General features: G+C 43.4%; 1 protein-coding gene across 1 annotated transcript in view; it reads right to left on the bottom strand.

The window, feature by feature from the left end:
- Positions 1-26,491, bottom strand: part of LOC104074808 (neuronal acetylcholine receptor subunit alpha-7-like) — a 57,711-nt gene that overhangs the window by 756 nt on the left and 30,464 nt on the right. The window contains exons 4-11 of the mRNA XM_009575078.1: positions 25,631-25,740; positions 23,116-23,195; positions 20,391-20,558; positions 18,172-18,366; positions 16,819-16,905; positions 5,143-5,252; positions 4,129-4,150; positions 3,760-3,763 (exon numbers count right to left, since the gene is read on the bottom strand). Coding sequence (XP_009573373.1) covers positions 3,760-3,763; positions 4,129-4,150; positions 5,143-5,252; positions 16,819-16,905; positions 18,172-18,366; positions 20,391-20,558; positions 23,116-23,195; positions 25,631-25,740 — 776 coding nt within the window. The remainder of the gene's footprint in view (positions 1-3,759; positions 3,764-4,128; positions 4,151-5,142; positions 5,253-16,818; positions 16,906-18,171; positions 18,367-20,390; positions 20,559-23,115; positions 23,196-25,630; positions 25,741-26,491) is intronic.

The raw sequence follows: 26,491 nt of genomic DNA, 5'->3' as shown, positions 1-26,491 counted from the left end.
AGGATGACACGGACCTGAAAAAGAGTGATCATAAAAGAAATAAAGGGAACTTTTGTGCAATTTAAAACTTTTTGAAATATCTCATGATTATTATAGTTAGTCTGTATGGTACTTCAGAAAGACTGCTTTCTGTGTTCTCCAGCTATCTGTTTTCAACTGGGGGGTTTTGGGGTCTGGTTTCTTCCCAAGAATGACCTTTTTTTGGGTATGCCTTGAACATAGAGGTGTTCAATGCCCACTTAGCTTATAAAACAAAAGAGATATAAAATCTTACTTTACAAAATTATTCTTGAAGTCCTATCTTTAACAAACAATCCCAGATCTCTGTGATTGAGCAGAGGGCACAAAATTGGCTGCATCGTTTTCAACTATTTCTCAGATAGTATGGAAAGAGATACACTTAAATATTTGGAGGGCAATGTTTAGATTCTGCTGAAAAAAAAAATGGTTTTAGCACATTCCCCACCCCCATCTCTATTGTTTAAGTCTAAATAAACAGCCTTGGTTGTTGGTTTTGGGTTTTTTTTTTTTATTTGAAAGCCATTTTAATACTCCTTTGAAGAGTTCAGCCACATAATACAGCAGGCCTTTTTTCAAAAGAATAATAGTAAATCAATTAAATTGGGCAGTTCAAAATCTGAATGCTAACTGCTGTCATTCCCCTGTGCTCTGGTGTACAAGTGCTCTGGTGCATCACGAGAGCGCTCTAACCTGCACTTGGCAGATTGTTCCCCATATGTTTCTTGTAAGGGTCATCAAACGAGCCAACTCCAGAGAGTGCACCCAGCACTTTTTCCCAGTGAATGGATTTTCCGATGTCTTGTCTGAAGTCTGAGCCTGCTATGATTGTTAACATTGTTTGCTGTGAAAGGCAGTAAAAAGGCTGTGAAATCAGTAACATTTTGTGTGAAGGTCAGCAGACTAAATCAGTAAAATCTTGTAATTATAAAATCCTTCAGGTAAATGGACATTTGCAATGTGCTTGTGAGAGTCCCTCTGGGAAGACAGGTGGCCTCTTTAATGACTTTATCATTCTGATTGCAAGTCAAATAATCTGATGTCCAGGAGAGAACAGAGGTGACCCGTGATTTCACTTCTGAGCCTTGGCCCAGGACTCCCTGTGTGATCCTGCTCCAGTCACTTCAGCCACGTTTGACTCAGGACCACACTTCGCCTCCAGGGTTGTTTTAGATGCAGGATGAGTTGTCTCCTGTGTTTGCACAGTACAGATGCAGGGATGGGGAAATTACAGCTAGCGCTTTGAGTTGCTGCTGTAATGACAAGCATAATTTCAGAAAGGAGGAGGCATTAATTACCACAGGTGGGAATAATGATAGTAAAAGCCAAAAACAATGACCAGTGGAAGATGGTTACACAATTTTTAAATCCTGCAGTGAGAGCTCTTCTGGGTCACAGCCCTGTGCCATTTTGTGTGAGCCTTTCTGCTTCTTTCCCACTAATGAATCTTTTATTTTTCATCCTGAAAGACTATTTTCCTGTGATTCATATTATTCTGCTTTCATTGAGGTCTTTACATATTTCATTATTTCCTCCATGGTCACCACAGACAAATAGAAAACTATAATATAGCAGCCTCAAAAATCCTAGATTTAATTGAACTTACTTAATTACAATGTCCTCTGACTGCTTATGGGTACAAATTGGAACATCATGGAACAAAATAAAGGTCTTAACTGCTAGCAATATTTCAATAGTGTCAGTGGCAAAGGAGAGAGAGAAATTAATTTTCCAGTACTGTGAAATTCCAAAATACTAAACCAGACAAACTTTCATATTAGAAAATATTAAGGCTTCCAGAGCCTTAGCTCTGGAAGGAGACATGATGTGAAAAAGCTCTATTCTACAGGAACGCTACTTTTTCTTTCAAGACAAAGTGTTTACTCCTTAGGGAAATTACATTTATAAATACAGCCAAACCCATTTCCCATGGAAAAATAAATACATAGAACACAGTAACACAGCTTTTAATTTGCTTGAACTTCCAAATGCCCTGTTTCCTTGAAAACACAGTCAGTCAGGCATCAATCTGTTCTTGTCATACTAATTAATTCAGGAGACAGCTGCAGCATAGGGGTTGTTGGAAAACAGCCCGGGCATGATGGTATGAATCTATGTTCTCACCTGCATTATCATATCTGGGTTTCTGTGCAGGAAGAACACAAGTACAGCTGCCCTCAGAGGTCAACAGCCTATCCCTGCTTTGACCGTCTCCACTAAGGTCCTTCCCTAACCATAATACAGCTGTACTGCTAGCTCCCATCACAGGCACCTGCCTGGCCTAGTCCAGAGAGGAGAGTCTCCAATTAAAGCTCTCCTGACAAGGGGCATCAGCACCTGAACAAATTTGTGCATGTCCAAGTTTAAAGCATTTCAGAAGAAAAGCCTGAAACCTGACAAACATGATTTAGGCACAGAAAAGAGCCAGAGTGCTCTTACCCTTTCCCACAAAACCCTTTCTTCTCTCTGTGCTTGGTCTCTCCATACCTCTCGCCTATGCAACAGTCTTGGTTGTCAGTAGAGGTAGGTTGATGGAGTTGTAACCCATGCCTGATGTTATCCACTCCCAAATTGCTCCTTAGCAGAACCTTCTTTGGTTCTGTTTTCCATGCTAGCTCAGAAGACATTACCAAAAGTACCAAGTAGCCAGCAGCTCTTACTTCTCAACTGAGTAACCAACAAATCCCCTGACTGAACACCTTGGATTTAAACTCCTCTCTTGGAAAAAGCTGGTTTTAGTAAGTCATCAAAGATTAATAGAAAGGAAGGCACAATTCTCAGCAGTGGAGTAAGGGAAGAAGTGAACACCTACAGAGAGGCTAAATACTAATACGCACATTTCCTCCCTCTTCTGGTTCAAAGGCAGAGCACAGAGCCCTTGAGAGACAAGCAGGGGAAAGAAGCTGCTCAACTGTAAATAATATAGAAAGCGGGTGTTCAGGCAATGTGGTCAGTTAAATCTTCTGGGTCTGGAGCTGCTCCCACACAAGCCCAATGCCTTCTCCTGCAACTTAGTCCAGCAGCTAATTCCATTTAAGGAGGAGGTGAGAACAATCCTGTAACAATTAATCAGGGTTAATAAACTGATATCTGGCTCTGCCAGGATGAGGAGGGTGCAGGGAGTAAGTAGATGGTAGGGGTGTCTGTTGGGACTGACACTGCAGAGAACAAATTTCAGGTAAGCAATTTCCTTCTTTCTGCAGATGGTTAACTTAGATTCCTGGGTTTTATTGAGCAAAAGTCTTTTAGTGTGTCTCTGTAAGAAACACCTGACATAGGTGGACAGGAAAAAAAAATCATGAGATTTTGCCATGAATCCTAATGACTGAGCCTTGCCCATTCCTTGCAGAGGACTAATGCCCACTTTTGTGGGGTTCTTCCCTACACACTTGGCATTCACCGTTTTTGCCTTGAGATCTCTCAGCCCTGTCAGCTTGCCTGGTCTACAGCTTTCTAGGACTATCATCTGTGCTTTCCAGTAGTGCTTTCCACAGCTTCCTCTTCCTGATGGCATTTTTTTAATGTATGCCAGTTCAGCTGTCAGGCCATTGAACAATGTTCCTCAAGAGTGAGAATTCGTTGCACACTGTGTTTCCAGCCAAGACAGCAAGAGACTGGCAGAGAGCAAGAGCTCACAGGCAGGGCCTGTGAGCAGATTTAACATGAGCCATTGTGTCTAGGCTCCTTAAAAAGCAGATGAAACAATGTAATTATCCATGGGGGCTGTTGTGCTGCTGCATTCACCCTGTCCATGTAGACATCTGAAGCATGTTTACCCAGACTTGTATGCCCTCAGGTCTTGCTTACATGAAGGCTCATCCAGAATTCACATGCTCTGCTGTCTTGAAAGTAAGATGATTTTAAATGATACAGCTCTTTAGGAAATAATTGTTAGTATGTTTAATTGCTACTGGACTTTTTTTTTTTTTTTTTTTTTTTTGCATTGATGCTGCAGTTTATTTTTAGAGAGGCTAAATTAGAAAGCTGTTCTGTACTCAGGCTGACATTGGTAACAAGGTAACAGTCAACATCATGTCAGGATAATTGTCTAGCATGAGATACCAGAGGATGCTGTGAAACCAGACTTCTGTGAAACGAGCGTGGGTAGACAGTTGACTGTGACTATTTGTATCTGCCTCCGCTTTCATTCTTTCTCTTTTTGTAAATACAAAGCATATCTTGCTTATTCTAAAATATATTCTCAAGAGAAGGAGAGAGAAAAAAAAGCATCGTTCTTTTAACTTGAAAATCTAAAGGAAACACATTCCTCCTGAAAGTCAGCTGGCATTAGTGCCAGACCTCACTGGGTAACAGTCTGTTGTTGTAGAGAAAAGAGGGTCCACATGCTAATGCACTGAGAATTGATCAGATGGCAGCAGAAAAAATTGTTTTTCCACACAGACAAGTGGATGTGGCTTCAGCAGAAGGCAGATTTCTAAACCAGGGCAGTGCAGGGGTCCTCTCAGCACAGTCAGACTGAGCCCAACAGCATTGCCCTTCTGTTTCTGCTGGTGGTGCAGTAGCAGTGAGCTCCAAGCTGTGAGAAGCGTAACTGGCTTCAGTATTCAACACCCTCACTACACTGAAGTATTGGAGTTTCTGATTTCCAGCAACTCAGGGAGCCAGCTCATAACTGGAACAGTTGCAAGACAGAAGTAAATTGGTTTCACCTCCTGTCTTTGTTTTGGGAGATTACAGCTCTGTCACAAACTGCAGTGAGAACCTCTGTAAGGGAACAAAGCAGACAAACTGCCCAGCAGAGATCAGTAAGTATTTGTTTAGTACTTTGAAATGCCACGTTTTATCAGTACTGGTGTCTGCTGGATAAGAAACCAAAGGTTGCCCACAGGATTAGCACTTGCAAAGCAGGCGCTGAGCAAGATTACTCTGCCATTAGTCAACCACCCCATTGGTAAGCTTAAATAGAAAACAGAAATAGATACTGTTTTTAATGGAAAACCAAATCTAGTATGTTTTTCTTTCCCTCCAATAGCAAATATAAGTGTCACAGCTACTGTCTGTAGCTGACTCTTCAGATTAATGAAGAACAACTTCTGCCCCTCATCTACAATTAGTTTACAACTTTCAGTGGGCTGTTGAATATTTATCACCAAAGCTGCTTACCCATTTGGGCATCTTTCCTGCTTGCGGATCATGATGGTGAAACTGCAGAACCAGCACTGTTACCACCACAGACAGACCAACGATCATCATGATGCTAGCGAAATACTGAGCTGCAAGTAAAAGGAGCACTTGGTCAGGAGGGGAAAAAATGAACAAAAGGCAAATAATATTCCTTGGCCATGCTCCGAGATCTACATTTGATAAGTGCTGTGTCACATCCAAACATCCTCTTCTCTGGTCTTCAACACTGGAGCATTTAAGGCCTTTGAGGTCTTCAGTGTATCTGCTCAGGTCCCTCCTCTCCAACGAGGGAAGGGCTAGAACCAGCAAAAGGCATAAACTGCTTGGTTTTTGTTTCCAGAGGGGAATGTAGAGCTCCCTGCTAAGGACCTGCTCCCTGCCTGCTGCCAGGACAGTGAGGAAATAAGCTGACTAGACCCACTGAACACCAGCATCCCCAGCCCTCGGCCACCCCGCAGTACCAGCAGAGGTACTGGAGGGAAATGCTGTCCTCATGGTGTCACTGGACCCCCTCAGAAAGTGTCACCAGACCCCCTCCCTTGCCCTACCACTGCTCACAAGGGCTTAGGCATATTTTTGAGCACTGTCCTCAGCCCTCAAGACCACTTCTATTAGTTCATACAAAAGCACACTACACCCTTGCCGAGTGCTAAATTTAAGCCTGCCATGCAGGAAAGAAATCAAGATCTTGAACGCGAGAACTGAGACTCGAAAACATATCTCCTAAGTGGCAATACAACTTCCTCATGCCAGGAGTGAGGTTGATGCACTGGAGTGTAAAGAAGAATTACCCACAGGGCTAATGACATTTGAAGGCTGCTGTGGCAAAATACCAGGGAGCATTACTGTTGGCTGGTACGATAGGGCAATGTGGGAGAGCACATGACACTGCCCCAGACAGCAGCCTCCTCCCACCCCCAGCCCTCCTGCCTGCAGCTTGCAGGAAAAGTCAAAAATTCAATACAGGCTCAAAGGCAAGGTTTGTTCCAGTTCCGTTCCTTAATACCACTTCCCACTGTCCCAGCAGCAAAAAGCTTGTTCGTAATAATGAGGTTCTCAGGCCTTCCTGAAACCAACGCTGCAATCACTTCAAGATGCAGGCAAGGCTTTCCGCAGCTGGATTAGAATAATAGTCCCAAAGGTAAGGTGAATTGAAAGGTCTCTGTTGCACTTAACTCATGAGAGAGCAGAGCCAACAGGCAGGCAGAAGCAGAGCAAACCAGGAACTCAGGGAAGCTGGCTGATCTGATTCCAATATGCCCCATGTAACAGAAACACAGCAGTGTTGATATCGCTTGTTTAATTACTTCCATAAGTCACTAAATAACTTCCATAAATTCTATGTATTTTGATGCTACCAGACTTCAAAGGCCTGAAGTGGTCTATTTAAAATGGCTTTGGCTAGGATATTTCACTAATCCTTGGAAAATTAGTCACCTGGTTGAACTTGGAAACAACTTGGTATTATCTGACTCAAGATCCCAGCCAATGATTAGCAGAGGAATTCACACTCCCAGTTTTTTGTGCCATAAACCCAGGAACAGAGGTAAGGAAACTGCTATGGAGACCTGCTAGTAAACAGGGAAAGCAGCTCTCTCAGGAACAGACCGGGAATTGTAGAGGACCGGTGGACCCATATAGAAAGATGTTTTATGTTTTTGCCTGGTGATAGGCAAGGAAGATGTCTGGGTGTACATCACCTGCATTTTGGGGGGGGGCCCTTCTGTTCAAGGTATAGTGAAGTTTTCAGTTGGAAAGTAAGGATGGAGGAAATAGGGCATGGTACTTCAGCCCTATTATCAGTGTCAGGCAATCAAATGTCACAAAATATCTATGAAATGAGAACTGGCAGGTAGACTTATGCAGCCTAGGTAGGTGCAGGTGCTGTATTCATTTCAGGGGGAGAAAGCCCCAAAGCTCTGGAGCAGCCTAGACCTACTAAGGGCTGGATTTTGCCAGCCCCGAAGAACTGGCAGGGAAAGGGGAGGAAGGAAGTAGCAATGGCTGGCATACTTGTCACGTTAGCCTTTCACATCTCTAGTTGGAGATATCATGAAGGCTGTTGCTTCCTTTCTTGTGGCAAGACAAGGTAGACCTAATAGCCATTGTTCACAAAGGAATTGCTAGATCTTCTGCCCATGGGTCTCTTCGATTGAAAACATAACTCTGTGGTTACAATCCAGACCCTGCATTGGGGCAGAGCCACAGGTAGGGATGGTTAAGACCTAGCTGGGCCTGGGTTCAGTGACAGTTCATCTGTAAGGGAGGAAAGACCCCAGAACTGAGTGGGTACATCCACAAGGCAAAATGGTGCTGGCTCTGAAATGGTATCTACACGCACTCAGCATTTCCTGATCTATCCTTCCAGGATTTAATTCTACACCCTCTCTTTCCCTGCAGCAGAAAAACATGGTCCTCCTGCAGCAGTCAGGAGAACTGGTGGGGAATAATCCTGTGCTGTCTCCCATGCACCTCTCTAAAAGCATGGCTTAATCCTCCTCCAGTCTGCTGGCTTGGAATCTCTGTTCCTGTCATTCAGTGCTGGGTGCTTCTGGTGAACTCTCAGAACATGAGAGAAACGTCCCAGAGCAGGCACAGAATGAGATATTAACTGCTCCTCCTTCTGGAAATGGTCCAGGATAATGAACTCAAGCCTGTGGAGGATGCAGGAAACGTCAACCACCAGCAGAGGGGCTTCCAACCACCCTTCTTTTCTCCTATGGCAGGGACCAGGGCTGGTGCTGGGCAGATGCTGTTGCAGTCTACAATGGGTGATGGCAGAGTTTCTTAGAGACCAGGGAAACCAAAAGGTAGAAGAGAGATTCCCTTGCTGGCTGATTTACTGCTGTACACAGACAGTAAAGAAACACAGAAGAGGACATAGGCAGGAAAAAAATTTCCACTGTTGTCGAGATTTGCTGTAGCTGGGACACCTTGGGCCATCCATTAGCTCTCACTGACAGTAGAAAGCGAAGAGCATCATCTCAGTCCACTGGTCCCTCATAAACATGAGATGTCTTAAAAGAGTGACAGACTTCAGGATTGGACCCTGTGTCCACCTTTTGGTTATGCTATTTGTAGAAGGCACAGGGGCAGTGTTTTCGCAGTGTTTTCAAACTCTTCTCCTCCCATATGCTTTTGAAGAATAGAACTGGGTGTTTGAAAGTAAGACTATTCTCTTTTATTTAATAAAGAAAAGCATCCAAGACCCATGGCTTTGGGAAAAGCACCATTGATCATGGGGCACGAAACTGTAAAAGCTCCTGCGAATGAGAATTTCTGTTTCATGGAAGAGGCTGAGCAAGGTCCTGGCACCAGCAAGGCACCAGGCAGGACCATGAAAGGGAGGGAGAGAAAAGCACTCCACAAAATCAGAAAGAGACAGAGTAAAGTGAAGTGGCAGCGGCTGAGGACGTACAGGCAGATGACAGAAAATGTAACAGGAGATTTTCTCTCTCTAGTCAGAACCACTAATGCCTTATGCTCAAAACTTAAAACAATCTGTAACTCCTGGAAGTGGCAAAGGACCACATTGCTCCTTGTCTTAGTAATTTGCAGCCTCGTTTGCTGTATGACTAACTGCAAGAAATCACCCCAAGCATCTGCTGCAAACGTACTTATTCACAACATAAAACCTTCATTCTTACTGAAATAATGTAAGCATGATACAGAATGGCAAGGAGGGGACACAGCTGAAAACAAGTCATGATAGTAGAGCCCTAAGCAGCAAATAAGTGTTGTGGTTTTTAAAGAAGCAAGCAGAGGAGCTCAGCAAAAGACAGAAAGAAACGTAGTTTTGTTTTGTGGAGGTGAAGATAAACTTAATTTTTATTGTGCACTATTTGATACATCCAGCCACATGGATGTTAATCATAGGAAGTGACAGTTCCTCACATTCATGAGCTCCGTGTTCCCCTTTCAAACACTCTCTGCACACACCAGCTTTCAGGTGTTCCATACTTTCTGCTATAAAACTCCTTCTAGAGCAAAATACAGATTCTTGATCCAAAACCAATGGTGTTATTTTGGAGAGAGCTGGAAGGAAATAATGATTTGCAGCACTTTGGAGTTATTTGGGCATGGAAAAAAACCAGAAATTATTAAGCACTTCTCTTGTGCAAGGGGATGCCTTGAATTTCCAGGTGTAGAAAGCATTTGTGGGAGAAACAAATCATCTGAGTGGCCTGAGAAGTCTGAACATTTCATTTCAAGATCTGGCTTTTGGGCAGAAGCATGCCTTACCTGCTTTGACAAAGTACTTTGAAGGTGATCCTTCCTCAGAGCACTAGCTGGTGTGGAGGAAGAGCAGCCAGCTCAGAGCTTGTTGGAGCTTTGGTCTCAAGGTGAGAGCGTCCTGCTGTGGGTGCTCCTAGCTGTTTCTGTGTGACTGTACTTCCTGTGCCACCCAGGGCCTGAACTCAAAGGCTGCAGCAGCTTTGGACCAACAAGAGAGTAAAGAGCTGGGTGTGGTTTTCAAAGTAAGCATTTTAGGGTCTGTCTCTGCACGGTGTCATCCTGTTCTCGCAGCAGTGGGACTGCAGCACAGTAAACCAGAGGTGAGTGCAGGGTGGATGCGGGTGGGGTGTGAGGAGGAGGGACACCAGAGCCTGTGTCTCACTGCAGAGTGGAACAAGACGTGAACCTGTTGCTTGCTAGGGCTGAGGGCTTAAGGGTGTTTTCTTAAAAACAAAATATCTGGTGCTGGAAACAGCTGGGATCCCAGAAGGAGAAGGAAAAGCGGGGACAGCTACAAACTTTTCAGTGCCATGTGGCCCCAAATGTTTTCCCCTTTGGAGGTGATATTGCAAGCAGGGAGAAAGAAGGGTCAGGAAGCTGTGCTGGTTATGTTCATAACTGTGTTGCTCTCAGTTTTCCAGAGCAATGGCTTTTGGCCACGTCTGACTTTAACATGGGCTGTGAATTGACCTGTCTTTTGAAAAACTGGCTGGTTTCGGTAGTAACTAAACATTACTTCAGGAGCTGAATTTTTTTAAGTCTATGAGTCCAAACTAGCAGCTTATACTGAGACATTGATTTTTGAAGACATTCCTACAGCAGTGCAAGATGAATGAGATTCTGGTAACTGCTTTATCAGGTACCACTGGATGTGGGTAAGCATGACCACCAACTATCTTATCTTAAGGAGGCTCTAGTCAAAGGATAGTCATGAAGCGGAAGAGTTACAGTTAGGAATCTGTCTTGACTTAGGGGAACTTGTTCCTTAGTGACTGCTTAATGCATGATTTCCTAGCCTTAATTACAAGGTTGCTTTCAAATGGAAAACACAATTTAATGAAACAGGTCAGGGGTATGGAGACTGTAAACAGGGAGGCACAGTGCTCTTTAAAAAAAAGGAATTCAGGTGTATGTCTATTGCCTAAGGAATGAACTCATCATTTCTTCAGAGGTGGTCATAAAACCATTACCAAAAATGGATCTGGTTATCCAGTGCTATTTACATGGATCACATTGCCTTTACAGAAATAAAAAAAGCCCTTCCAGTTTAGATCTAAATGCCCCATATGTAGTTCTCAGATGAATTACCTAAGCCTTTCGTTTCAATGGGCAGGACCTGAGCTTGTACAAAAGCTCTAATTGAAATAACAGTATTTGTTTAATTTTGATTTGGTCACTGAACCAGGAAATCAACACAGTGGGTCATGGATATCCCTTCTTATATAATGCACTAGACTGGGTGCAAAGGTGTTATGTGGTAGAGGCAGGAAGGTGCATGAAATCTCCATGAAATTACTGGCATTTATAGTGCGAGACAAATCTGTGCATAATTGCATAGGTTTTTAGAAGCAGAAAGAACAATTGTTGTCATATACCTGAGCTGTATCACACAGGCTTTATGATTTTACCCAGTAATTAGTGCACTCAGACAAGTAATTTCAGGTGTGTAACACATCTGGAGTTCTCTGCATTTCTGTATACAATTTCCTCAAGTAATCAACTCCAGCTGTCTATTTACATAGACTCTTGATAAAAGTATTTTTAAAGAGTGAAATTAAAAGTAAGTCGAATCATGACTGCAGCCAGACACACTTCCCATGAGGCATGATTAAGCTATACTAGGAAGGGTAAGTTTAGGACACAGCTGCTGCTGTATAGTCATGGTCTGAAAGTCTTTTAGGAGCTACACTCTAGAGATTTTAACTGCCAGGAGGGACCTCCAGGACTCTATAGTGAAAAAAAGCCTTGTTCACATAGTTGACTTGTGTTGGATTGTAGCCAAGCTGTTGTGTTTGTAGACGTCATGGGACTTTAATGCTTTTGATCCAAATGGCTGAGCTGGTTTCTGTTGCTATGGGTGGTTAATTTTTTCAACAGAAATGGAGGCATCTTTGCTCTGGTTCCCAGACTTCTCCTTTCTTTGGCAACGCAGATGAGTTTGCAGAAGGGCAGGATTCAACTTTTGAAAGATTGTGGTGCCTTGCTTCGCACATGTACATGCTGCTGAAAACTGGTTTTTGGAAATATCTTGTTCCCCCAAAAAGGGAGGTTCTCCTGGAGAAGGACAGGAGCAGACAGGCAAGGAGTAGCTAGTTACTGATGTGAATGCAAGCCCCCAAGAAAGCTGAGTGAGAGCAGGGAGCAAATGTAGTGACACAGCCTGTCCAACTGGAACATTTCTTGGCACAGAAAGAGGCTGGCTAACTGTGGAAAGGAAAGCTACCCATCACCCTGCCGTGTAGAAGAGCAGCAGGGTCCTGGTGTTCAAAGGTGTTGAGCAGCCTGCTGATGAGTCCTAGTCCAAGCTTTGTCACTTGCTCTTTACAGAAAAGAAGTTGGCTTGCTTTTAATGTGTATTAACACAGCAGTCAGTAGGCTACATAGAAATGGGAGTCCATCCTGTGGAAAAGTTGCACATGTGGAGTAAGAGAGTCTCTGCTCTGGGCAGCTTTACGAACAAAGAATGCAAGAACCAAGGAAGGGGGGAGCCATTTTGCAGAGAGGTAGAAAAAAGCAAATGTCTTGCCCCACCTGCTTCCTTGTGATTATTTAGGCTGAGAGGTACTTCATTCATTGTATGTGTAAGTTGAGGTCAAGGGAGAGTGGCCTCAACTATGAAGAATCAGGATATGATTTTCACATTTCTTTCTAAATATACCAGACCTCAGAAGCTAGTTCTTTTCCTGGTGTCATATTAAACCAGCTTTCTTTTGCTCCCTCAACAAAGACACTCCAAACAGCAGCTGTGAGAATTTGCCATGTAATTACAGTTACGTAATTAAAGCTGAGGTCAGAAGGCAGAGAAAAGTACGAGGTACAGCATGTGAGGCGCTAGTGGTTTTGTACTAGCAAAGTCTGGGAGTGTTCCTCCAGATCCAGGTAGGTGTGGATGCATGTTTGTTTTTAAAAACTCAGACCCTAAAATATAATGCAGATTTTTAAAGTGTGTGGGGTCACATTTTCAGAGCATCTCTGCTGCTACATGCATGAAGACCAGCGACAGTAGCTTTTTGCAGGCCAGCAATGGAACTTTCTCCTTCAAGATCAAATTATTTGCATCCTTCTCAACCCACATGCTTTAGAAGATTTGTTTATTCCTGTAACCTGGTGCTAACCGTGCTGATTCTCAAAAAATTGAACAAGCTGTCCAAGTGTCCTCTTTTTCCTCACACTCATTCCTGAGGATTTTCAACTGGACCAGAGATCACACGGAAGAACCATGATCATGACCTGGTATATCCAGTTCAGCAGCTAAAATACCCCATTTGGGATCACCTATAAGATCACTGTGGAGAGATTATGCTGTGCTGCCCTGTTAGAGTAAGGATAAGGTTTTCAGAGTTCAAGATTGTGTAAAACCACACAGCCCAGCTTTGAGCACTTACTGAACAAGGGTTGTTTGGGTGCAGAAGCCAAATGGGTGAGCAGTCTTTCCTTCCTGATTTGGAGTGGAGCAAGGAGTTAGGAACAGGGCTTTAAACTAGTAATACTGTGGAAGGGAGATTACAACCCAAATTTAAATGGAGAAACGGTGGACAAGGATGGAAAGAAAATGGTGCTGGGTGGCCAGAGCAAGAAAAGAATGGTGAAACAATGTGGAGGGGCTCACTTGCAGAGTGAGCAAATGCATCAAGTCTGGGAAATATGCAGGAGTCACTGGAACTCTGTGTGTGGTCATGCAACAATAATGTTGCTGGGACAACTGAGATGTGGAAGGACATCTCTTAATACCAGAATGCTCTGATGCATAGGTACAAGCTCTTCAGGGGGAACAGACAGTGAAGACAACATGGGTTGCCCTCTATGTGAAGGAGCCACTTGGATGTGAGGGCTTCTCTATGGGATGGATGAGAGCTGCTGGAGAGCTTGTGGATCAGATGCAGTGAAGAGACCAACGAGAGTGGTGCTGTGGTGGGAATGTATTATAGACCACCCAAACACAACGGATATGGGAATGGGGTCTTCTTAAAGCAACTGAGGGAACCCTCTATATCACAGATCCTGGTTGTCACAGGGGACTTGGACGTCCTTGATGTCTGCTGAAAAGGCAAAACAGTGTAATGCAAGCAGTCAGGAGGATTTTTAAAGGATGTGTGTAATAACTTCTTGATACAAGTACCGGACAGGCCAACCAGAGGTGGTGCACAGCTGGCTCTGCTCTTCACTAGTAAGGAAGAACTGGTTGGGAACATGATAATCAATGGCAGCCTAGGCTGTACTTATTATGAAATAGTGGCTTTCAGGACCATGAAGGGAGTGAGGAATGGACTTCAGGTGAACAGACTTCTAGTTTTTCGGGGAACTAGTAGCTGGGATCCCACTGGAGGAAGATCTGAAAGATAAAGCAGCACAAGAAAACTGTGAGGGCTTGAAGTACGGCAGCCTCCAAGTGCAGGAAAAGTCCCTTCTATTACTCAGTGAAATAATCAAACACATCAGGAGATAAGCATGGCTAAGCCGGGAACTCATGGTGGAGCTCCAGTTCAGAAGAGGAGGGGATGTGGGAAGCAGAGACAGGCTGCAAAAGGAAAATTTGGAAGCATTGCCTGGGTGCTAGGGTTGGTGTTAGGAATGTTAAAGCTCAGGAGTTGAGACTGCCAAGGGAGTCAAGAGCAACAGGAAGAGTTTCTACTACTACACAAACAGTAAAATGCTGAACAAGGAAAACATGGGCTTGCTGCTGAATGGGGAGGATGATTTAGTGATAGTGGTCAAAGATAAGGCCAAGACAGTGCATCCTTTGCCTCAGTTTTTGCCATCAAGGTCTCCTATGTCTCTGTGCTTAGAGACATGGTTCAAGGACAAGGAAAACAACCAGCAGTGGATGAGGATAGAGGGATTGATTGTGAGATCTGAACCTGCCTAAGTCCATGGGACCAGATAGGCATCACCAAGAGTCCTAAGGGTATCGTTGCAAGGCCATGGAGATGGGGTAAGAATCCTGACAAGTGCAGAAAGACAGATGTTGCACCCATTTTCAAAAAAGTCCAGAAGGACAATCCAGAGAACTACAGCCCTGTCATTCTGACTTTGGTCCCTGGGTAAATGAGGGAGCAAGTCCTTGGGAAACATTTCTGAACACTTGAGGGAGAAAGTGGGGACTGGAAACAGCATTTATCAAGGATAAATCATGTCTGACCAACATGATTGCCTTCTATAATAAAATGACAATATTTGCAGACAAGGGGAAAGCAGTAGATGTCATTTACATCAACTTTAGCAAGGCTTTTGACACAGTCGTCCACTTCCCGAGGTCCTTTCCAGCCTGAATTATCTTGTGATCCTATGAAACAAGAGCTTTCATTTCATGGGGATGGTCGAGTTTCAGATCATGCAGCCTGAGTGCACCCCAGTGTGTCAAGGTTCAGTTTGGCTGTAACAGGGAAGGATCAGACGAAAGCAGCCACAGGATTGTTTTAGACATCCCTCATCTCGATACCTGAAGTCAGTCTCCAGGGTGTTACAAAGCATCCATGTGCAAAGATTATTCTTTTACAGTGTTTCACAACATAAAATTTGTCTAATGAACAGATGAAAGAAACAGACTGTGTTTGACCTACATGACAACTTCAAGAGGTGTGTTTCTAATACATTTGATACGCTCTAATTATTTGGGCATTAGGAAAAAACTTGCAACAATACATGCTGTCAACGAGGCATATTTGTGAGAAGAGACTCCCTTATCATCTCCTTGACTTTGTGATCCAAAAAGGGTGAAAAGATGTGAGAGATCCTAATAGTTGAGCCAATATTCACCTGGAGAAGGGGGACTTGATCCAACAGCGTTTCCCAACACCACTGCCCCTCAACCCTCTCCTGATATGTGATGTTCACGTAACTATGCTGTGATAAGCAGAAATTTATCTGTTACTACAGCATCAAAATTTGTAATAATACGTAACTATTCATAGCTTTTCTTGGTACAAATCTTACCTTCTATGATAGGGGACTGTAGCCGTAGAAACTGGTCTGGTTAAAGCTTGTGGACTGGGCATAGGCAAGGGCATCCCTTTACTAATTCCAAATGGCTTTTGTTATGTATTACACAAAGCAAAATTATGTGAAGACTGGTTCAAGATGCCTTGTGTCTCCTCCCTATACACAAAGTCTCTCTTAAAATTGTATCTGTTTCTGTGGAGTCCTAGGTATATGTTCAGAGGGACATTCTGTTAGTTTTTTGGAAGCTCCTGTGTGACTCAGAGGCAAGAGTCCTGCTGACTTACAATAAGATGTACAAGTTACTTGGAGGCTTTCAGAAACTCTTGCCTATGGGCTTTGTGGTCCTTACTGTTGCATAGTCACCCTCCTTCCGCACAGTTAGGTCTGAGGTTTTAATCCTTGAAGTGGGATAATGAGGTTGTCTGAATAAATGCTCTTTTGTCCTATTCATGATGTAACTTGTGCGAGGCTTTAATTATGCAATGGTGAGGTGCACGTTCCATCAGCACATAGATATATTGTTTATTTCTACTGTCTGGAATGTGTACTTTAGTCATGATTTGTATGGAAAGGTAAACCTTAGTTCAGGAGATGATAATTAAACAGGTTCTGAGTTTTTCTGTGGTGTTCTTACTTTATTCTGTAAACCAGAACAGGTTTATTTTCTCTACCCTGCTGTGACATTAAGGAATAACGCTTTCTCCAGTTCACAGTGGAGAAACTGAGGCCGAATGAGATCAAGGTAAAGGGATGGTCCTATGAAAACAGAGCATGTAACAATATCTGTCTGGCCCACATTCCCAAGATTATAATCTGTCCCGTAGTTTTCAACACATGTTAAAAATGCTCTAGCGATACATTTGAATTTTGACTGTAGTATCTTGAGTTGCTTTTGGGGTAGAGAGAAGAGGAGGAGGAGGTGCAGGCAGGGAAGAGATGCATAACAGCGTGGAGGGTGGGTGATGTGGAAGAAGAAAGATGAGTTTTCTCTAGTCAGCAGCACTGAGACCTTCAAAAGCTCTCTGTGCACACAGCTTCATACAAAGAACTGTTGAAGGCTATCTGAGTTTACCAGAGCCTTTTTGTATCCCTCATGTAGGCTCTTTCAATACATGCAAACAGTAAAGCCCAGACAGAGATTTACTCCTGACATTGCTGAAATGCAAAACTATAGTAACAAAGAGTCAGTCCTCAAATAGGCTTTGAACAACTCTTGAGAAGCATCATACATGGTGTACAGAGCAGAGAAAATCAACTTACCTATTAGTGGGACTGAGTCAGAAGTTGCAGGCATGATCTCAGCCACAAGCAGCATGAATACAGTCAGGGAAAGCAGGACAGTGATACCTGCAGGGAGTGAACATGGAGGGGAAGGATGAGGAACATGAACTCTGCAGCTGCTCCTCTGATGTCTTTCTGTTAACTATAACCTTGTTCTGATCTACAACTAAGCCAAACCCATAACTTCATGTCTGTCAGTGCAGATGAGAACTTTTACAGAGCGAGAGCATTTTTGGATGCAACTTTATCTGCTGTCTTTTCACTTTTCTCAATTACACCCATACCCTTGCTCCTCTTAAAGTAATGGAGAAATCTTTCCTGACAAGTGAAATGAAGCTTGCAGAACTGGTAAACAACATTGCTTTACCAAAACATAATGCAAACAAAGCCCAGATGGTTATTAAGGGCTAGGAGAGACTTGCACAGACGTGAATCTAGGTTTTGGCTATTGCATGTTACATAACACCTTCCAAAGAACTGCAGCCTGTTTTAAAAGTAGCTCTTTGTTTATTCTATCTGGAAAGACTGTTGCTAAACCTGCAACTGCCCTGACGCTGAGAAATCAGTGCATGAATACTGTCTCCTATTTTTGTTTCAACACTCTACTTCAGCTCAAATAATTCTTTTCCCTCCCAGCTTTCATAGACAGCAATTGTACCCCCCCATAGCCTGTGTTTTACTTCTTTTAAGACAGGATGCTCAGATCCCTGATTGTTCTATTAACACTGAGGTCTCTGTCCTGATCGGAATTGTGCACAATTAACTCCTAGGGTCTCGCCTGGGCCAGTCTTGTATATTTCCAGCTCTCCCCTGTCTTTCTTGGAAGCACCCCTCCTCTTCATCATCACACACAACAGTAAATCTCATCTAGCCCTTCCTTGGCTGTCACTGCTTTGCATTCGTCGGGGAGTCATGGCTCGGTATTTTGAGAGCTGAACTTGGAAGGTGAAAATCCAATGCCCAGCTGCTGCTGCTCACAACCTTTCACTCTTTATGACTTAGTATGTCCTATCTGAAAAACAGAGTTAATAAGCTGTGAAATGCATTGAGACGTACTAAAGAAAAGAACAACAGGGACGACAGAGTACTATCACTGCTGCCTGTGCCAGCGACAAGTTCTGCCTCATCCCAGGGTAAAATCCAAAAGATTTTAGAAGTGTTTAGCACAGGATGTGTGAATGCCATACAGAAAGCTGTTACCATGGTTTCTGCAACCAAACAAGTGCTTCTATTGCTCCTCCAGGGAAATCTTTATTTATCAAGCACCATGAAGTATTTATTTTCCATTTTATAGGAAGTGCTTATGAAAGAATTAAATTCTTTAGCACTTACCTAAAGAAATCTTCTCCCCTGAATCAGCTGGCAAAAGGAAAACAAGCAGTGCCAAGCCAGATATGAGAACGCAGGGAATGAGTAGGTTCAAGCCATAGTAGAGGGTACGTCGGCGCATGGTGATGGTGTAGGTCACATCTGGGTATGGTTCTTTACAGCATTCATAGTACAACTCATTCCTCTTTCCTGGGACACCTATAGAGAGGGAGATCAGAGCAATGGGGAGAGGTGCAGGACTCCCAGGTAACCCCTTGGAATGGGCCAAGAACTGATGGTTTATGAGCCAATGTGTGGCATCTCTGCCACACATTGTGCATTGAAGAGTGCTTCAAAGTGTCCTGTGGCAATTTATAAGAGAGAGAAGACACCCCCAAACCAGTTACCAGGGAAAAGATATTTTCTAACACTTGTGGCCAATGATGCACGCATGGATGAATAGATTAAAGGGGACAAGGGACAACATGCCTTAATTCAATATTGTTTGAAAGCTGAAATACATCACTACAGGGTTAAATGAGCCAAGGTAACTCTCAGTGTGTCAGTGTCTTCAGTAATGTCTGAGGCAACAGTGCAAGATGTCTGCTCTTCTTAGTGCGCCTTCTGTGTTTTCTACAGTTTATCTTCATGCCTTCTGAATCATTAGAACCTGGTTTAGCCAAGAAAGCTCATCTGGGCCAGATCAAAACAGTTCTGAGCATCCCAACCTCAACAACGAAAGGTTTGCAAGCAATGGCCGAAGATTAACTAGTAAAACGTGCATTCTGCCTTCCTGCATCCAGGGAATAGTGACAAACAGCTGATGTCATGTTCACTAGCAGATTTTCTGTGTGACAAGTGCCACCGGTTCTTATTTTTCTGTCATTCTCTTACACATATTTGCTTTGTTTTGTCAGGAAAAACAAACAGGAGATGGCTTACTTTTCAAAAGAGGTGTCAAGTTAAGCTTAAAGTCTGTCATATCTGAAGGTTAAGAGACATTGTTGTCCAATATAGCTGTACAGCAGGGTTGGCCATGGTGACCTAGCTGCAGTAAACTGGCTGAGATGCTGCATGGCAGGGACTGCAGCAACACAGGAAATGCCAGCGGAGCTGGAAGAACTCAGCACCTAGTATCTTTCATGCCATCATAGCTCACCTCTTTTTTGTTTCTGTGCACATGACAGAAGATGTATCAATGTGTACATTTTGGCAGGAGTGTGGCAAAGTCTCCGTAAAGGATATGGCCATGGTTTGCCTGAGGTATTACTTAATGCTTTTGCTGTATGAGCTAGATAAGGGACTGTTTTGTCCACCCCTAGTCAGGGTTGAAGGCAGATAAACCACAGGCCAGCCTCTTAATCAAGATATGTAAAGTTATTGGACAGAAATAACTCTGTTATATAGAGAAGCACTGGAAAGTCAGGAGTGCTCTGAAATGAGGAAAACTTCCTCTGATTTTAGGAGGACTTCCCTACAGAGTCCTTCAGCTTCTCATGAAACTGAATACCGATTATGTTTCTTATTGTATTATTTCTCAGATGCCCTGAATGGTAAAACTGCTGCATGCAGTTGGCCAGTGACAGTTATTTCCTTTTCTACATATCCAGACTAGAAGATGAAATGTCCATTCTGCAAGCTCTCCTTACGGTGGTCTAGCTCTATCAATTTCGATAGCATTGCTTCTGACTTACACCTACATAAATGGGTTCAAAATAACTTACTAGTAGCTCACTCCGAATAAGTAGTTCTGGGCATAGATTCCTCTTTTGAAAACACAGTTATCTTCCAAAGCACAGAAGGGAAGAGAGACATACTGAACTGCAGTTATTTGCAGTTATTATGAACTGGTAGACAACACTTTGGTGGTTTTTTGGGTAAGAGAGATTCATCTCTCTAAAAGCTCATTCCAGTTTTGCTGAAATAGTGTTTTTTACACCAATCAATTTTTGGTTGACGTGTTAGAGTAGATGTGACAGTAGTGTTCCTACATGAGACACATCCAAGTTTAGTACTGACAAACTGCTCAGATGCATCAGGACCAGTAGGTTTCATTTACGTACTCAGTTGCAGGCAATTGCTTCAGAACACAGCGTTTTCAGACACAGTTCAATGAATGCAGCTGAAAGGTTTCTCTGATCTGTGATTTTTTTCTTTTTTTTTGCTGCCTCTTACATAGAAACTTTTATTATCTCTCTTTCATGTCCCAGTGGGATTGAAAATTTTTAGGCCAGCCGATTTACCCACTAAATCCCATTCTCCATTTGAGATGTAGTTGGAAATATCAGCCTCAAGCATCTGCAGGTCAATCAACCAGCCACTGTGAGTCCAGGAGCCAAACTTCAAATCACACTTCTGCACATCAAAGGGGAACCAGCGGACATCAATGTAACATGTGCTCTTCAAAATGCCTGTGGATAGAAACCAGTCAGAATCAAGCGTGTGCAGGGTGCAGTTCATCCCTACCCTTATCTGTCCGAAGCATCTTTCTTCTCCAAAAGTCTGTGTAATGTAGTCACGGGGTAACCAACCAAGCAGCGCAGGTGGAAGATGCCATGAGTGGAATAACCTCCTTTCCTGGGGCACCAGGGAAGATCCCTCTCTCTTTCACTGCATCCTTGAGGTAGGTTGCCCAGGGCACTCTGGCCACCCAGGAGCACCCCAGCCTGTCTCCTAGTGCTGGCTGGCGCTGGCAGATAACAGGCAGTGCTGCAGGGCCTGACAGGAGCGTAGAGTAGAATGTCCACGCACTATGGCTGGAAGTACTGTGACAAGCTTGTTGAAAGGAGTTCCTGGTCAGGCCCTGCATTAGATGCACAGTCCTCTGAAAATAATTGTTATGCTAAACCTTGCTCGGTGCTGGCCTTTATCTTCTGTATGTCAACCTGGGCCTTGAATTTTACTCTGGATGTGTTTAGTCCATTATCATTATTTCATGTGGCATTTTAAGCAGTTTAGGAGATTAATACTTGTATATTGCATTTTAATTATTTATTTTCTTTGTTATTCAGCTGAAAGAGGAAAAAAAAAACTAATGGATGCTCCAGATTTTCTTCCTGGGGCCACAGCTGTGTCTGTGGGACTTCCACAGCTGTCCAGCAGCACGGAGGGCTTGGAGAGTGGGGAAGATGATCTACACAGCCTGCATCACTGGCAGCTGGTGGCAAAGCACAGAGGTCGTCCCTGCAAACTCTCACCCCTGTGCGCCTGTGGCTTTGCAGCCTTCACCTTACCTCTCCAGTTTACTGCGTGCTGGCCAGTTCAGAGACACTGTGTGAAATAGAGGCAGCTTCTGCTTCATTGGAAAATTATCTCCAACACTGCACTTAGCCTACCTGTTTCCAGTAATTGTTTCTGTGTGCTCCCTAAAACACCAGCTAATGTGAATCCCAGCTCTGAGTCAGTTAACTGAGCAGAGTTTAATGTTTTGCAGTAAGTGCTTGAGCCATGCCTTTTGAAGATAAAATCCTCAAAACGGTGGCCCTTGAATTATGTCTTTGTCTGCTGCTGCAAAGCCTGAGGGCATTGTGGCATAACCACATGTGCAAGACCATGTCCCTGCACAAACACTACTGCTCTGGGGTGGCTGGGTTCCCTTCATTTATCCCTTTACGTTCTGGGAGGTCTGACTCCCACCATCATGGCCATTTTTGGATGGGGTACATGGAGGTTTTTCTCCCAGTTTTTCCTGAATCTTGGCTCTGCTCCTTTCCTTAACAGCAGAAAGCTGTCCCCTCCTTCTTCTTTCCCTCTACTCCTCCACCTATCTTGTTTCTCTAATGGAGAACAGCAGTGAGTACAGCCTGCTCTCAGAGTCATTGGAAATAAAACTTTCATGAAGCTTTGGAAACACCATCCTTTCCACTCTTCTATGTTTTCCAGTGTCTTGATTAATCTAGCTGCCTCTGTGAGCCCTTGTTGCCAGTTAGTAGGCTGATGATCAACTTCTTCCTTCTAAAATTTTGCAAAGTAGTTTGGCAGCAGTTAAATCCCTGTAACAAAGGATTTCCTGTGCTTTACACAGCAGATTTCTGTTATTACTTTTTCTCTCTTTACTCTTTCCTTGGGTTCTTAAGTAACCAATTCTTCACCATGGAGTTTGTAGCTCACCAAGAGATGAGCAGGACACGAGATCTGCCCATATAGGCACCCTTTGCATCACCTCCCTAACTGGAGGAATGGAGAAGGCTCTGCTCTGGTACATGCCAATTTTATTTCTGTCTCTTGTTGCTCCCTAGAAAGCAACCTTACCCATGGGTCTGTACGAATGAAACCACAGGGATGCTTTAAGGAGTCTGAGGGGTAGGGATCAACAGAGAACCGGACATCAGGGAAGACCCACTTGTTCCTTAGTGGGCCCTGTGGACATGTTTGGGGCCAGTCTGCCAGCAGCTATGACACAAACACAAAGTTTGGGCATTTCTTGTCCACCACAGTAAGTGACTGTGAAGGTAGCTTTTGTATTTGCTGGTAGGTCCTGGCTGCTGGGCCCTACAGGCACTGAATCGGTAATACAGTTGGAAAGCAGGCTGAAACCAGTCTCAGTTTGTCTTTTCACCTGGAGTTGTAGCCTCAGCCTGGCAGGAAGAACTTCTCTGCAGAGGTGGTGCTGCTCTTGGGGTTTCCTGTGGTCACATGCCTCTCCACTTTTAAGAAAGAGCTAATTGGATTGCACATGAAACGTGATGTGAGGGTGCACACCATCTTGCTTTAGGTGACAGCTCAGCTGGGCCTCTGAATGTTCTAAGCAAACTGCTCAGGTGAGTGATTTATTGATTTGTGAAGTGGAAATACACCATTAATAATGGACCTAAATTATTTCAGTGGGTTTGTCCCATAATTATACAGCTTGCAAAATTTCCCCAGATTGCTTCTAAACACCTTGGTTTCACTCACGAAGGAAAACTTCTTGTAGTTATTCAAAGCTACACATTGACTTAAAGCAAATAAATGCTCTCTGTGTCCTACCTGGAGGAATATATTGGCAGGATCCAGAGTAATTCACCAGCACATTTGTGTGAAATGTTGCATCAAATCTTTCATCCGCACTATAACACAATATAAACAAAACAAAACAAAAAAAAACAAAGAAAAAGCAAGCTGATCTAGTTAAGATGTAGTAACTCTGAACATAAAAATAATCTTTTGGCTGAATTTAATGCACAGAATGTCTGAATTAAGATCCTATGGCTGGATGAAGAGTTCACCCTTAATCAGTATCTTGGCTTCTCATAGATACTGTTGGCCTGCAGCCAGGCATGATGGTTGCATGCTGCAATGTCCTCAAAGAAGTGAGAAGCAGAGCTGTTGGATGTCTCAAAGCAAAGGCAGAAGTGAAAGGAGCAAAAGTGTCACAGTGGCTGTACCCAAAGACTGGACAATCGAGAGGATGAGGATTTTCTGGGGCTGCTGTCACAATCATGCAGCTTACAGCGTAAATCAAGTTATCTGTTACCCAGATATCCATTGTAAGAGTTGCCCGAGGCAACAATTCTGCAGTCTTTTAGGATGCAGAGGGGCCAAGGGTTTGCTTCAAGCAATGGAGGAAAGCACTGGGGAGAAGTTGTTTTAGATTTGGGGCTTGTAGGAGGAGATAGACTCTAAGAGCAGAAACCAGGTGAAAAGGACCAAGAAAAGAGAATTTCTTTAGGATTCCAGCAATTCTGAGAAAAATAAGGGAGTAATGAGCCAGGCAAGGACAAAAATTCTTCAAGGGACCAGGACTGGGGGCTTTCTCCAGAAGATCTCATGGGAAGAGATTAACTATGGAGAGCTCCCCTGGCTGATGTTGTAGAGTCTTGCCTGTCATGGCTATGTGCAGGTCTGTGTTGCATGACTACACCATCTTACACACCTTGTCTCACAACCAGATGTGGAAAATTCAGACCCTCCGTCCCTCCTGTGACCTGCTCTTTATTCATGTCTGAGTCCCCAGTCCTCAGTAGTGTCCCCAGCACAAAATAAAGGGCATAAAAATGAAAAGGCTAAATGCAGAATGACTGATAACTATCAAAAGACATAAAAGGCAGCAAGAAAGGTTTTCATAAATGCAAAGAAACAAGGAAAAGACAAAGGACCAGATAGATCCATTACTTGCTGTGGAAGGAAAGGAAACAACAGGGTGAGGAGAGCTGCAGTACCCTGCAGTCTCTGTGCTTCAGAAACTGTGGCTCACCACAGTTAATTCTTGCACAGTGGCAGGAGTCCAGGGCAGAACAGGGAAGGAACAGAATAAGGAAGCGTAGATAAGACAGATCCCAGTTGGCAGGGCTGATGAAATTTATGCTTGAGAAGTGAAGGGGCTGGCCTAAATACGCACTGAAGCATTAACAATTATCTGTGAGAGCTCATGGAGAACAGGGAAGGGCTCAGTGAATTAGGGAAGATCAAAGAGAATTTTGATTTTTTTTTTTAAAGGTGAAATTATAGACACATCAGCCTAACTTCAAAGATAATGTGGTGAAAACTGTTGGCACAGATTTGTCAAGGGCCAACTGCATCTAATCAATCTAATTTTCTTACTGACTAACTGAGTAAGAGGAGGCAGGTGATGTATTTGAACTTCAGAAAGCCTTTGTTACATCATGTTCTTATAAACAAACTACAGTAATATGGACCAGGCTATATGCCTCCTTTTTAGAGACTGAAAAAGAATAAAGAGACTGTGAGGAGTAAAGCTGAAGTAACGAAGAACACTTAAACAATCCAGGTAACTCCAAGTCTCCTTCGGATATCTTGTGAGAGCCTGGAATGGAAAATAGGTCTTGGTGAACTGAGGAAACCAACAGAATGAAATTCAGTCTGGATTATTAGAAAATATTACCCTTAAAACTGTCAGAGAAAGACAGGTCAGTGAAAATCTTGTAAGACAGCAAGGCTGAAGTACAACATCTGGGGCTTGTGATAGATCAAAAAATAAGTCCAAAACTAAGATATTAGAGCAAAACCAAAATCCTCTCCTGCTGGAAAGCATTAAGGAAACATCTCTCCAGAGAGCTTCCACTCCATTCAACACTGCAGAAGTGCTGGCTAGAGAGCTGGTTTTAGCTTTGGAGGAGGAAAAACAGAGTAGAGAGTGTTCAGAGGGGAAGAGGAATGATGGAGAGATTTATAAAATGAGAGTGATGAGGAAAGTGAGAAGAAAATCTGTTTTTTAGTTCAGGCAGGAACACTATGGCAGAGACATGATAATAATTTTCCAGGAGAACCATGTTAATCATAAGGAGTATATGGATTTTTTTCTCTCCACGTACACTGGGAAAACATAAAGAAGACATCTGCAGAACTACAGCAAGGAAGACTTAGTTTGGCTACTAGAAAAATCTATTGGTTGGCACTTGTTTGCTTTTATTGTTACTGTTTCAAGAATAAGAGCCAAATCCCCAGATGGCAAAAGCCCCAGAATATCAGTGAAGCATGGCTGATTTCCAGCACCTAATGCTCTAGTTCTAGGCTCCCACCGGCCATTGCGCATCTTGCTTACCTGTTATACAGAAGAATGTCTGGTACCCAAACCTGGTCGGCTGGAAATCGCAAGTTCTGCACCCCTGGGTATTCATACTGATCCCAAGACAAGTAAACATCAACCCAGTACTGTTGGCAAATACATACATCAGATTATATGAGTCGGTGAAAGTCTTCTAAATTGTCTGCAATATTATGGGAACAGAATGGATTTTGCCAGTAACAATAGCAGTAGTATGATAATAGTTTAATGCTCAGCTTTAATTATTAAGAAAGGTTGGCATATATGCTGAGGAATCCAGTGTGACAACTGAATGTTGTGAGCTGTATTTTAATTTATTGTCTAACCCCTCCACCTTGTGGCCTGAAGCCAGGCATCCCAAACATTTTCTTGTGGGCTGGCACAAACACCGGCAGTAGGCACCTCCATAAGGTGCGCTGGTTCTGAGCTGAGGTGGTTTGAATGACTTGAGTATCGTCAGTGGTATGTGGACCATACCATGGTCTGAGAGTCCCCCTTTGGTGGAAATAGTTTAATCTGTTACAAAGGTTGGGTGACTCTTTTAATAACCACCTTGCTATGAAAGGTAGGCAAGTGAACTTTATATCCCAAGGGGTTGTTTCTGATTCCCCCTCCTCCACCCCAACACAAACAGTTAATTCAAGAAAGGTGAAGGCACAGCTTTCGTGCTGAACCTGGTGACTTACAGCAAAGCTCTACGGGACGGCTGCAAGGAAAACAGTTATCAGTGCTATAACTGAAGAACACCTCTGCAAGGGACAGGATGCCCATAGGCTCTGTCCTAACAATCTTGTAGTCCTATTGGTCTGGATTAGTTTTTGCAATAGAAAACAACTCATTTCTGCTGCAAATCCCAGC

This window comes from Fulmarus glacialis, unplaced genomic scaffold (genome assembly GCF_000690835.1).
Source record: "Fulmarus glacialis isolate BGI_N327 unplaced genomic scaffold, ASM69083v1 scaffold4233, whole genome shotgun sequence".
Classification (NCBI taxonomy): Eukaryota; Metazoa; Chordata; class Aves; order Procellariiformes; family Procellariidae; genus Fulmarus; species Fulmarus glacialis.
This window is presented reverse-complemented; position numbering and strand designations above follow the sequence as displayed.